The following is a 12,658-nucleotide window of genomic DNA, read 5'->3' on the forward strand; positions in this document are numbered from 1 at the left end:
ATGCTCTCCAGACACATGACTGTTAAGCCTGGCTTCAGTTTTGCTAGCAGAGCCACCTTTGGCGGCCATGTTTTCGGTCCCTTCCCACTTTTCCTCACCACTCCCCGCTCCTTGGAGGGGGGTCAGTGCCCTGTGATGCTGGATGGGCCCTGAGGAAAGGCTGCTTCCTCATGCCCACCTTCCCTGTTAGCAGTGGCGGAGTGCTGGGTGCTATAGAGGACCCGAGGAAGCCATGCGGAGCCAAATCTATGCAGCGGCAGGGAATGGAAATGGGGAATAAGGTCATCTGCTAGCAAGTGGCAATAGGGCAGCAGTGGTAATTTTTTTTACTTTTTCCTCTTTTATACACCTTTCCTATAGCTCACTACAACTGACCGAGTCCATGAGACTCATGCTGTTTATCACTGTGAAAATGAAGAGGAGCAGGGAGGCTTAAGGCTGGAAGAAAGTGGAGTTTATTTAGGAAACGTAAGACAAACAGCAAGAGAGTAACAGGGAAAAAAGAGGGTAAGAAAACAAAAGAAAAGTAAGGGCAGACCATGGAGCTTAGAAAATGGTCTGTGGAAGAACAGAAGGCATAGGGGGAAGAGGAGCATTAAAAAAGGGCAAGCAAGAGAATGGGGAAAGAGAAAATTATTTCTACAATAACAACAAAAACCAGGAGGAGTTGGAAGACATTTTGAAGGTGGCCATAGAGTGGTTTAAAAGAGCATGAGTGGGAAAGAGGAAATGCAAGAAGGAGAACCAGCACGATGAGCTACAGGATGTTATGGAACAGAAAATGGAAAATGAAGTGCTCATCTGCACCCAAACACTGAGGGGAACCTTGGCCTTACCAGAGCAAAGGGGACATGGATGCCATAGTACACGATTCCACCCTTTGTGTTAAAGGCACAGATGGGTCATGTGAGAAAGCCCTGATCAGACCTGAGGGTACAGTTTTCCTTCATAGTATCTCCATAGCTTCTGAAGGAATTCAGTACCCCACATTCCTACGTTACTATATGAAGCAGGTTATGATTTTTTTTAGCTGCTAAGGGGATATTCCCCCCCCTTTCCCCTGTACACATCAGGCCTGTCCCTACAGGCACAAAGGATTTATTCTTCCCTTTACAAATTACTTTACCAGCTGAGGAACTGCAATAGCTGCCAAACCCCCCAGAAGCCCAAGACCTCTGCCCCATCCCAGCAAGGACTGAAACGAGGGAGAGGAGAGAGGAAGCGAGTTATTTTGAAACAAGTGTTGAGGGGGGGGGCAGTGGAGGAGCAAGCAGATCCCAGCCTCAGAAAAGCTGGCAAGTGCTTGTGTAACATGAGCCATTCCCTTCACCGTGCTGAGGCAGAGTTACCCGGGAGCCTGTGTGGGGACGGTGAACATTGCTGGTGAGAGCCCTCACCACTTTTCCCTCCAAACCATTTGTAATTAAGAGCCAGCATGTGAGCAAATGTGAACACCCCCAGCAAAATCAGAGGTTGAACCAGGTTTTGGGTTGGGTCCAGTTCTGGTTTGGGTTTGCCTGTGACCAAAGTTGTTCTCACCCAGTCCTGGTTCAAGTTCAGCCAAGGTTTCTGACAAACAGCCCTGGCTCAGGCCTTGTTCAAGGAAAAATCTGGAACAAATTTTCTGCCTGACTCTGCTGTATGTGTGTGTGTGAGCAAAACTGGTCACCTTTGCTTGCTTGTCCTGAGAAATGATGAATTGCAGAAGTACCCATTTGGTGTTAGCCACTCGGTGAAGCAGGAAGGAAGCAGGAAGCCCTTGTGAGCATTAACTTTTCAAAGCAGCTTGCAAAGAAAGCCAAGGCACTCCTCCCCTAGGCTACATCCCTGCACACTGCCCTTTACCTCCTCACCTTAACGGGCACCTAGTCACAATTAACATTTGCAACTTATTCAGCTGGAAATATTTGCCCAGTGCAAACAGCTGAGGTATTTGGCATCAGCCCTTTCTCTGTGCAAGGCGTATTAAAAAGGAGGACGGAAGAGGAGCCCTACACTTGCTGAACGGGAGAGGCCCAATTGCGCTCAACAGGTTCAGTTCACGCTGTGACCCTGCCCAGCTTCCTGCTATTCAGATGTGTTACTTCCCCTTTGTGGTAATGGCCTGTGGCAGCCAGCCAGAAAACACTATTAATTTCAGAAGTGGCCTGACAACAAACCCACAGCGAAGCGAGAGGAAGTGGCGGGGAGGCCATCTGTTGACTTCAGCAGAACAGTAGGGACGCAGCTATGTAGGTTCTACAAGGAAAGCAGATTAATAATCCACAAAGAGGAAACTGGCTAAAATTATCTGCAGACTGTATTTAAAAAAAAAAAAAAAAGAAAAAAAACAAGGGAGTCACTTGAGCTGCAGCTGGACAGGAAATTGCTAGAGCTGCTTGCAAATCTCCACTTTGAACAGAGCAGCACAGGGAATGCCAAGAGCGGAAACCATTCAAAACTGGATTAGCACAAGCCAAGTTTAACTGCAACCCACTTCTACTTTCACAGTTTATGCACTCAATCTAGGCCACTACTGCATGAGACACTGACTCACTTTTTTCCCATGTTTTGTTTGCTTTTCATTTCACACACTTGCAGTTTCTAAAATTACTTGAAATATGCACCGGCTGCCAGGAGTTCTGCAGAACCCCAGCCGACAGCCCCAGCTGCAGCATCAGCCCATCACCGTGGTACTGCACGCAGATTTTGGCACCACCCTACCTTGGGCCACTTCTCACCAGGAAGGATGTTAATGAAAATAAGTTGCAGCAGGAAGTTTTGCAATCGCTATAATCCCCTTTTTTCCTTCTGCAGAGACAGGACTACTCGAAGGGTCTAAAGAGGAAATGAGGTGACTAAGGGTATATAGAGACTTTTCCTCCTTGCCTTCACCTGCTAAGTTGCAATGCAGCTGAACAGCAATGGAAAAGTCATTTACAGGCTGCAGACTGTTGAAGGATCTGTGTGAAATGAGTTCCTGACAGACAGATAAGGAGAGCACTAACCCATCTCCTGGCATCTGTAATAGAGTGGCCAAAACTTGTAAACAAACCCAGAAGACAGCAGCTCCTTAAAATAAAAAATAAAAAACCCTTAAGGCCCAGGATCAGGTGTATCCCTGGGGTAGCAAAGGGATGCTGGAATATTTTACATTTAACCTACAGGCCTTCAAAACCCTTCCCTCCACCAAAGCGAGACAAGAATCCAGCACATGCACTGTTTATTCATTTAGGCACCAGCGGACCAAAGGGGAAATCAAGGCTTTATTGTCTTAGGGGCTGTACAAAAGCTATTGAAAGCAATCAGGACTTTTAAACATAACCATATGGGTATGTGCAATTAACCACACCCACACAGAGGGGAAAGGGGGAATAAACCAGCCAGGTTCTCAATAGCCAAAAATAGTTATTTATTTATTAATAATTTAAGGTTTTACATTCTTATAATAAATTCCATCTTAAAACTTTTACACTGTGAATTAGACTCTCCCTTATTGGCAACCATGTGCAGGTTCACTGTGCGTACGCAAAGGTACAAATGCTCGCACATACTTCCAGTTTTATACAAAAAAAAAAGAAAAAGACGCAAAATATTGCATTTGAGGTGAAGCTCCCTGAAGAATTTGTACAGAGGTAATGCACTGTTTAGCACATCTGAAAGTTTTAAAAAGTGATCAAAAATCTTTCGCATTCAAAGACAAACCACCTCCCAGATGAACTATTTACAAAAGGTAAGGCAAAAAAATTAATTTAATTTAAAAAATATATATATGTCATGTGGAAACTATATCAAGAGTGTGAGGGAAAAAAAAATCACCACAAGGAAAATAAAGATATATGAAAAAAGAGACCGTACTTGCTCACAAAATATGATTTGCAAACTTCTCACCATTGCCATTTCTCCCTCATCAGAAAGCTTGCTTCAGTCGAACAATAAAATTAAGCATGCTGCAAATATATTCTTTGTAATTAAAAAAAAAAAAAAGAACAAACAAATAAAGCAGAATTTATGAAAAGAACAAAAACACAGATGTCCCTTGGATTGATTTCTTGAATACATGTGAATTCAAAAAAAATTGCAAATCAATTTAAGATTAAATATTTACATTGATCAAGTAGAATACTACCGAGCTCCCGGCAAACAAGTACTCCAAACACACTAAGCTGAAATCTCTTTCTTTGGCTCCTCTAAATTAAAACAAACAAACAAAAATAACCAGTCTTCACTGAAGACAAAGATGTGTGTGTCAGATCCGAAAGCAGAGAGGGAAGCAGGACAGTTCAGTCTCTAGAGAACACGTGCTCAGCCTGTCCAGCCTTACCCTACCCCCCTGGAAGTCCTCGGACCCAAGCCACTGCGCAAGCAGGGATGAGCGTGCTTGCCCACCTGCCGCCTGGTCACCACGGTCCTGCCCAGAGAGCTCACCACATTCCCTCCCTTCGCAATAGCCGATTCCATACTGTGTAACCTTTCCTTGTCTGCACTGACAGCTGCTTTTCGAGAGCAGAGGCCAGAAAAAGAGAAAGCTGTGTTTTCTTTATCACTGCCAAAGAGAAACCATTGAGGAGTGATCCCATGAAGTGGACAGGAGAAGGGAGGCGGTGGGAGCTCACGTGGACTGCAGGGAATCTACCTGGAAGACGTTCTGGTTGGAAGGGGTGGTGAAGTACAGCTGCTGGTTCGGCACTCGATTGTCACAGGGGCTGCTCAGCCCCAGAGTCCGCTCAAAGTCCAGCAGCTGACCCATGAAGTTGAAGTTGGGCGAAATGTTGGACTTCTTCATCTTGACGATATCGTAGGCATCATTCATGGACAAGTTGAGCTTCTGCATGAGGTAGGCCACCGTCACTGTGACCGAGCGGCTGATCCCTGCTAAGCAATGCACCAGGACACCGCAGTTCTTCCCCCGTGCTTCATCTGTACCGAGACAAAGAGAGGCAGAGAAGGACACATAAGACAGGGGGTTGGTAACTGATCTCTCAACACAAGTGAGATAACTATCGAGTAGGAAGAAAGGACGATTATGATCCCAGTGGCCAGCAGTGCAACACAAGAGTTAACTCCACCAGCTTAAAACCAGGACAAGAAGAGAATCCACCCCCCTACCTATACCTTGTACCCAAGTCCAAGAGCTGAGAAAAGTAAGAATCAAAGGGAGCAGGATACGCTGCATGACACACTTAAAAGTCAGCTTCAAGAGACAAGCTTTCACCTGGAGATTTGCCTTAAATTCTTACAGTCCCCTTGCCCCAGCATGGAAATCCTGCAATATGTCACTGAATGCCTTTTATACAGACCAGCAGACTGCAAAGGTCTATTAAATTATTCTCCAACTGTTGTGCAGCTAACAATGGAGGTATTCAGGCATTTTAAAAGAATGAGGGAAGTCACAGGGGACAGCCCATTAGGAGGAACAGGATGTCAACATTGGTTGAAAATGGGTTCCTTTGTAATAGGAAATGCATTACAATGCCTGGAGATTAGTTTCTTTGTGGCTTCCAGCCCACATTTCTTCCTGCTGGGCTCAGATTACCTACATTCTCCACTGTTACCGGTATCATTCAACCGGATTACAGCACAGCTTTCCAACAGATAATGCGATGCCCACCCCACCGCACCCCGATGGGGTGGATTTTAGTCCTCCCCGAAAAGAAGGGGAGTGCAAATTTTAACCAGAACTCCTTGAGCCCGAGGGGACGCTTTTCCAAAGCTGACGGATAATGTCTAAGGGCTGGCTAACGGAAGCATCGAGCCCGAGAGGTATATCATTATTACCACGAGATTTAATTAAAGCTCTGACTATACATTTGCCAGGGATACCGCATATGAATAACTTGTATTTAAAAGCTAAAGTTAGCTTCCCTGATCGTTACTTTTTATTATACTCCTCTTCCATAACCTCAAGAAGGAAAAAAGAAAAAAAAAACCCAACAACAACAAAAAAAGGACGAATAAACCATCAACCCCGGGCTCATTTACCTCCCCCCCTCCAGGAAGAGATTTAAAAAGATCCCTCATCCTGCGCATTGCTCAGTCGCCAGCTCCGACACAAACGGCTCAGGGAGGAATCCCCCAACCAGCCAAACCAGATATGCGTTTGCAACCTGCAAACGTCGCGTACAATTCACCGGGGCTCCTCAATGACACCCCCCCCCCCAACAGTCCCCACCCGCCCCTCAACTTAAGCCGGCTTTAAAACCAAAAAGCGGGGCAATCTCCAGAGTCTGCCAGAAACGCTGATACCACTTGTCGCCCGAAATCTCCGGAATTCTGCAAAAGAAACTGAATTCTCTCGCTTGACATATAGCTGTTAGCAAATAACCGGGTCTCACCTATAAATGAGATGGCCTCAGGAAAGAACTGAGACAGATTTTGGCTCCAGTGGTCAGAGATCGGGATCTGTTTGTACTTGAATTCGCCGGCGTTTTCAAAGAGATTAGGCAGGTTGGGGGTAACATTCAAGATGTATTTAATGCCGAACTCTTCTAAAACGTCCAGATTAGTGGAGTCCTTGGCACAGCCTAAGTAGAGGTAGGGTAAAATCTCCACCGGGAAGGAAGGCTGGCTGTTGGAGAGAGGGCTGCCATCGGAGTCGGTGGCACTATTGGGGTCTCTGTCAATGTCAGATTCAATGTCTGATGAGGAATCGGAGCTGATTCGGAGGCCTCCCAAGCCCAGGACTGGCAAAGGAGGAGAGCTGCTGCTACACGAACTATCTAGGTTAGTTTCGCAGTGCAGGGCGAACTCGGCCTGGAACTTGCTGAAACCACCTGGGGAGAAAAGCAAGGGGGGGGGGGAGGGAAATACAACCTGATATAAGATGGCAAACCGACTTACTCCCCCAGTACAGCCCTGCCTGCAAAGGGGCATCTGTTTCCCACCCTCTCGAGCCCCGGGAAAAAGAGGGGGGGAAAAAAATATGTCACACTGTCACGCAGGCGGACTACCCTAACAGAAGGTTTAAGAAAATCGCCCGCTGCGGCGGAGGGCTCAGCACATTCAAGATTAAAGCTCTGCGCCGCTTCGCCCTGCGGGGACCTCCGAGAGCTGTCTCGGCGGCAGTTCCTCCTGCCCTCCCCGGCTCATGCCGGCAGCCCCGTTAGCCCCGTCCTCCCCACGCCGTTACAGGGGTTCCAGCGTCTTTAAACAAAGCGAGGACAGGGATGCGGGGTGGGGGGGTAGAGGGCTGGGGGAAAGGCCCCTCGCCCAGGCTACTGTCCCCCCGGAGCGTCAGGGTGCAACGCCCGGGGGGCGCCGCGGCGGCTCCCCCCCCCCCTCCGACCCCACCGGGCGGAGAGCAGCACCGCCGAGCCGCGGGGTCGCCTCCCCGTCCCCCACCGGCCGGGCCCCCAGGCAGGCGGCGATCTCTCCCCAAAGCCCCGGCGGCCCTTCTCACCTTCCAGATAGAACGCCTTGCAGCCTTCGTCTTTGAGGCGCTTGAGGAGCAGCCCCAGCACGGACTCGCCGCCCGTGTTCTCGTTCCAGTCGCGGCTGTGCTCGTCGTACAGCACCACCGTGTCGGTGCCGCACCGGCGGGCGAAGCGCTCCCGGTCCTCCTCGCTGCTGGAGACGAGGGAGCGCAGGGGCAGGTTGCCCTTCTGCAGGCGCCGCAGCATGATGCCGGGGATGGCCACGTTGATGGCCGACTCGATGTGGGACGACTCGTACAACTCCTGCGGCCGACAGTCCATCAGCAGCAGCCGGTCGTTGCCCATCTCCAGCTGCTCGTTCAGCCACGCCACGGATTTACTAATCGCCATTTCCGACGCGAAAGGGACGGGTCTGAACGTATCTAGCATGAGGAAGGACGGGGGGAGCGGAGCGTGCTCTGGAAGCGCCCCTCTCTCACAGAGGCATGCGGCTGGCTCGGCGGGCGGGCTGCACCCCTTCAACTCCGCGCAACTTATCTCCCTCCGCCCCAGGAAAATGAATCACGCAGCCCCCCCCGCGCCGCCTCCCCCGCGCCGGGCGGCGGTGGAGTCACGGGGAGGGAGAAGCGGTCCCGGCCCGTGTGTGTCTGTCTGTGTCTGTCTGTCTGTGTGTGCGTGTGCCTAAGTGCAAGCGCCTGCGTGTGTGTGTGCCTGCGTGCGCGCAGCCAGCCTGCCCGGTCTCCTCTGTTGGGTATTTTTTTTTGTCAATGAATCCCTGAATGAACCTGCCTAATCGCCGCTGCAGCCCGAGCCCTTGGGCTTTTCCTCCGCCCCGCGTGAATGAAATCCAATTAACGCGCCGCCGAGCGGGGCTGCCCCGCTCAGCGCGGCAGCACCGCGCCGGTGCCGGTGCGGCGGCCGCCCGTGCCCGTACCCCGTGCCCGCCCGCAGCGCCCCTCGGCCGCGGCCCCGCGCAGCCCGGCGGCTCCTCAATGGGTACAACCGCGGGACGCCTCAATGGGTACATTCTCCGGCGCAGCCAATGGGGGCGCGCGGAAGGGGCTGTTGCCGCGGCGACGGGCCGGCTGGAACAGGTTGTGTTGATGAATCGTTAATGAGTTTGTCATTCACAAAAACGGAAAGGAATTTCCGCTCCGGATAAGCCGAGTGCAAACAAGCGGCGGCCGCGGCGCGGCGCGGCGGGCGGGGGCGGCGGCGGGGGCAGGTGAGGGGGCGCGGCCCGGCCCTCCCTCCCCCTCCCCTCCGCTGGCACCGGCACCGAGGCCGCCGCTGGCGGAACAAAAGGCACCTTTTCTCTCCCTCCATGTTTTTTCTCCCCAAACCCGACGCCCGCCGCGGGGCCGGCCGCGTCCCCCCTAATTCCCCAGCGCTGATCCCGGCCCGGCTTTTCATTAGGGCGTTCCGGGAATCCCATTTTTAGGGAGGCGGGCAGCCTCTGTCCTCAGCTGATCTCGACACGGGTGAAGGGTAAACCCCGAGCTAATCTCTTCCGACGCGGCCCGGCTTTATTCGCCGCACGAAGCGCAGCCGGGGAGCCGGCCCCGCCTCAGGAGCAGCCTGCGGGCACTGCTGAAGCCCGGGCGGGCCACCCCAAAAACGTGACCGGGGAAAGCGGCCTCCCTCGGCGCGGCCGGGCCCCTCCAGGTAGCCGGTAACGGAACGGCGCTCGCCCGGCTGCGGCGCGGGGCCGCCGCCAGCGCGGAGCCCGCAGCCACCCCCGGCGGGGCGGGGAGCGCCCTGCCCGCCGCCAGCGCGGCTCCGGGGGGGGCCCCTCGCACCTGGCAGCACCCCGCCCGCCCCACCGGCTCCTCCCGCGGGTGGGGCCGCGCCGCCGCCGCCGTCCGGCGCTTCGTCCCGGCCCCAGCGCCGGCCCCGGGCGGGCGGAAGGACACTGCGGTCTCCTCCGCACCGGGAAGCGGGGGGGGGGGTGGGTGCGGGACCCGGCGGAGCGGCGCCGGGGGAGCGGGGGCCTGCGGGGAGCGGGCGGAGCGGCGCCGGGGGCCGAGCCGGGCGGGGGTGCTCCGAGGTGCGGGTAGTCGAATGGGTGAGTGAAAAGCGAGGAGCGAAAATAAATGGGGAGAAGCCTGGCCTAATTGCTAATCCCGTCGCCAACATCTGTTTGGGAGTAAAATTGTTCTGAAGAGGCTAATCTCGGTTACGCCGCTCCTGTGCTTCAGGGCTCGTTATTTTTAACCCAAGCTGAAGGAGGTTCCTTAAGGAGCAAGTGGCTGGAGAGGGCTGACCCTGGGAACAGGTAGTTTCATGGACGGTCCTGTGAGTTCTGCACAGAAAACATCCGTGATGTTAATTGAAGTTGGCGCGTCGGTCGCTGCAGTTTCAGGCGGGGCTGACACCAGGATGGCATTAACGACATCGTCCCCAGCAGGGACTTTGAGAGGATCCCTTCTTGCTACCTTCTCTGAAGGCTTGCAAGTGGGACTGAAGTGTCACACAAACCTTACCCTGCCCCTAAGCAGGGGGATTTGGCCAGGCTGATGTGGGACTCACTGGACATGCACCACATAACTTGTCCCACTGCTCAGTGGGGGCAAATTGTCCAGTCCCCCTTGCCCACCACGGTCCTGCCTTCTCTCGCTAAAGAATTTCCAGGCTGTTCTTGCCCGGTGCTTCACTTGCTGTACGACTTGATGTATTCAGGGTATGGTGTCTAAATGTTCAGTGCTGTAACAGATCAAAGCAGGAGCCTCTGAATTGTATTTATTTATTTGTGGATATTCACACACAAACACACTATACTTAAGTCTCACCTGTGTCAGGGCTCAGGCAGGACAGCAAATTCTTCGGCTCTGGCACTGTTGGTCACTCCATTAGTATGACAAATAGCACAGTCCTGGTAAAATGAATAATCAGGTCATAATTTAAGTACTACTTTTTTTTCCCCTTAAAATTGGCACCATGTTTATTTCTTATCCTTCTTAAGTGTATCAGATCAACTTTTGTTCAAATTTTACAAACTAATGTAACCCAAACTTCAACCTTACTAACCATGGATTTCAGGCTTAAGAAATGAAAGTCCTGGAAACGGAAATTCTGCAATGCATGGCCAACTGAAATAGAAATTTTCAAACCACCTCAGCTGTAGTTATCTCTTAAGGCACGGTATAATGCAATGCTTGTCTTACAACCTTCTCAAGCATTTCTTATTGCTCACTTATGCTAATAAAAGCTTTATTTTCTCTGTAACCTTCAGCCCCCCAGGAGCCACAGCCAGAAGAATCCTCAGATGATCGTCTGTCACCTAAGAAGTCAACTTAGAAAACACGCAGAAGGAATCATATTAAACTATAGTGAACGTGACCTGGAAGTTAGACAGGGACAATTTCAGTATAACGTTGTGACAATTCCCAGCAAGCTTGACACAATGATAAATACAATTTGTTCCTTGTAATACACGTTATTATTAATTAACGTGGTTCTTTCGGGTTACATTGTACTTTGATTACATTGTTAAAAATGAAGGTGCACAGAAAAATATCAGCACATCGCAGAATTAGGATCTGAAGAAAACAGAATAAGCCCCAAATTACTTCCATCAAACACTTCCACATTCATATAAGGTAAACTTGCCTCTCTGATGACTAAAATATTTTAGGAAGAAAATATGTTCTGATTATCAACTTCAGGGCATTTTCAGTGACGTTTTTATGTCAGTGGTTTAAAATAAAAATCTTAGTCATTCAACATTTTAACTGAAAGCTACATATTATGCAAGCAATTTATCAAACCCATTGAGATACCTGCCTAGTAGTAATGCAACAATAAATAATGATAGCATTTAAAGAGATTTTTATCATTAGTACTGTCAGATCTGACTGAAATGTTATGAGCATTAAGGTTAAGTGTATGAAGGCAATAAAAAGTTAGATGAAGCATGCTCAAGACAGTTGTATTTCCCAAGCGGAGCTGGGGGCAGAGACATGTAACAGTGATCTCTACAGCCGGCTCACTGCATGGCAGCGGTCAGAGGGCGGCATTTGGCGAGTTGGGCAGTCAGGCAGGAGGTTTTGCACTGCAGCAGAGTTAAACAAGTAAAATACAAATTACGCCTTTTAGATTTGTAGTAGTACATCCCTCGGCACATACCAGCTGAAGAACTCTACAGGAGAATGAAAACTGCGTGGCACGTTGTTATCTTTGTGCTCGCGTGCACGTATGCGCTCACTTTTCCTCTCTCTCTCTGAACCACGCTGTCCTGTCAGTTGCCGAGGAATGCAGGAGTGGAGTCAGTTAACCACGCCACCATTTATTTGATGCTTTGTCAGAGACCAGATTTACCATCGAAGCCTCACCAGAAGGTCACTTTTCCTTCAACTTTCAGAAGTTTTTATAGTGCCTAGGCAGTAAGAAGAGCCTATTCCTGTTAACCATGATTCCCTCATTCATCCAGTCACTGGCAGACTTAGCTTTTGAACCCTGAAACATTTATTTCTGGGTGGGGTTTGTTTTATTTTGTTTTGGTTTTGTACTTCCCTGGCTGTAATGAAACTTCTTCAGCCCAACTCAAAACTTATTCACCACAAAAACCCTATTTTGCTGGCTTTTGGACCATAAACCTTTTGCTCGTTCTTAGCATGTGTAGAGGTGCAAGTAGACCTCCATGAGTGCTTATAACCTGAGCTTATCTTGGCCAGAGATACAGACACTGAGGACAAGAGCCTCACATAGGTGATGGAGATTAGAGTTCAGTGTTGCTTTGCCCAATTCCTTCACGTCTCTTGTGTAGTAGAAGCCCTGGCTCTGTATTAGGCAGACAGTCTATCTACATAGTGTAATAGAAGAGAGAAGTACCAAAAAGGCAGGTATCTATGACATTTTGAAACTGAGCCACTGTGGGATGCCTCACAGTCTGGGATACTGAGGCAGCGATGCAGAGGCGCCCTCAGGATGCTAAGTGCTGATGAATTTTCTTCTTGAGTTAGACATCAGGGATGGGAAAAGTTTTTTTCCTTACACAAGTGTATTCTTCCTGTAAAGATGCAGGTTCGCACCTCTATTCTACTTGATTTGGAGAAGAATTTGGTAAGTACCTGTCTTTCTATGAGAAGATGGGGCCTAAAATAGGAAAGATTTTTCTGCTTCTTTGGTCAGACCTTTCCCATGTTGCATTGATCAATATTTTTGAAAGCAGGGACTTCAGCCTTGGTTTCCCACATCCCTCTGATGACCTGAATCAAAGTGGCAGAGACACCTTCTGTCTTTGCACTGTTTAGTGTTGGGTAAGTGAAGTACACCCTGGGATTGCCTGCTGGAGAAGGCCAAGGAGC

The 12,658-nt window shown here is 50.2% G+C and overlaps 1 protein-coding gene and 1 long non-coding RNA gene across 2 annotated transcripts; one reads left to right on the forward strand and one right to left on the reverse strand.

Annotated features, from left to right (window-relative positions):
* Window positions 1–3,374: 3,374 nt before the first annotated feature.
* On the reverse strand, window positions 3,375–8,372 carry DUSP6 (dual specificity phosphatase 6). The gene is made up of 3 exons (XM_064450585.1): window positions 7,379–8,372; window positions 6,315–6,752; window positions 3,375–4,899 (listed from the first exon to the last, which is right to left on the reverse strand). Exons 1-3 carry the CDS (start codon window positions 7,779–7,781, stop codon window positions 4,592–4,594), a joined length of 1,149 nt encoding a protein of 382 aa, XP_064306655.1. The 5' UTR covers window positions 7,782–8,372; the 3' UTR covers window positions 3,375–4,591.
* A 218-nt stretch (window positions 8,373–8,590) lies between these two features.
* Window positions 8,591–10,820, forward strand: LOC135313190 (uncharacterized). Its single transcript, XR_010372820.1, has 2 exons — window positions 8,591–9,017; window positions 10,585–10,820. It is a non-coding gene; the product is annotated as an uncharacterized LOC135313190 (long non-coding RNA).
* Window positions 10,821–12,658: the final 1,838 nt, after the last annotated feature.

The sequence above is a fragment of the Phalacrocorax carbo genome, chromosome 1 (genome assembly GCF_963921805.1).
Source record: "Phalacrocorax carbo chromosome 1, bPhaCar2.1, whole genome shotgun sequence".
NCBI lineage: Eukaryota > Metazoa > Chordata > Aves > Suliformes > Phalacrocoracidae > Phalacrocorax > Phalacrocorax carbo.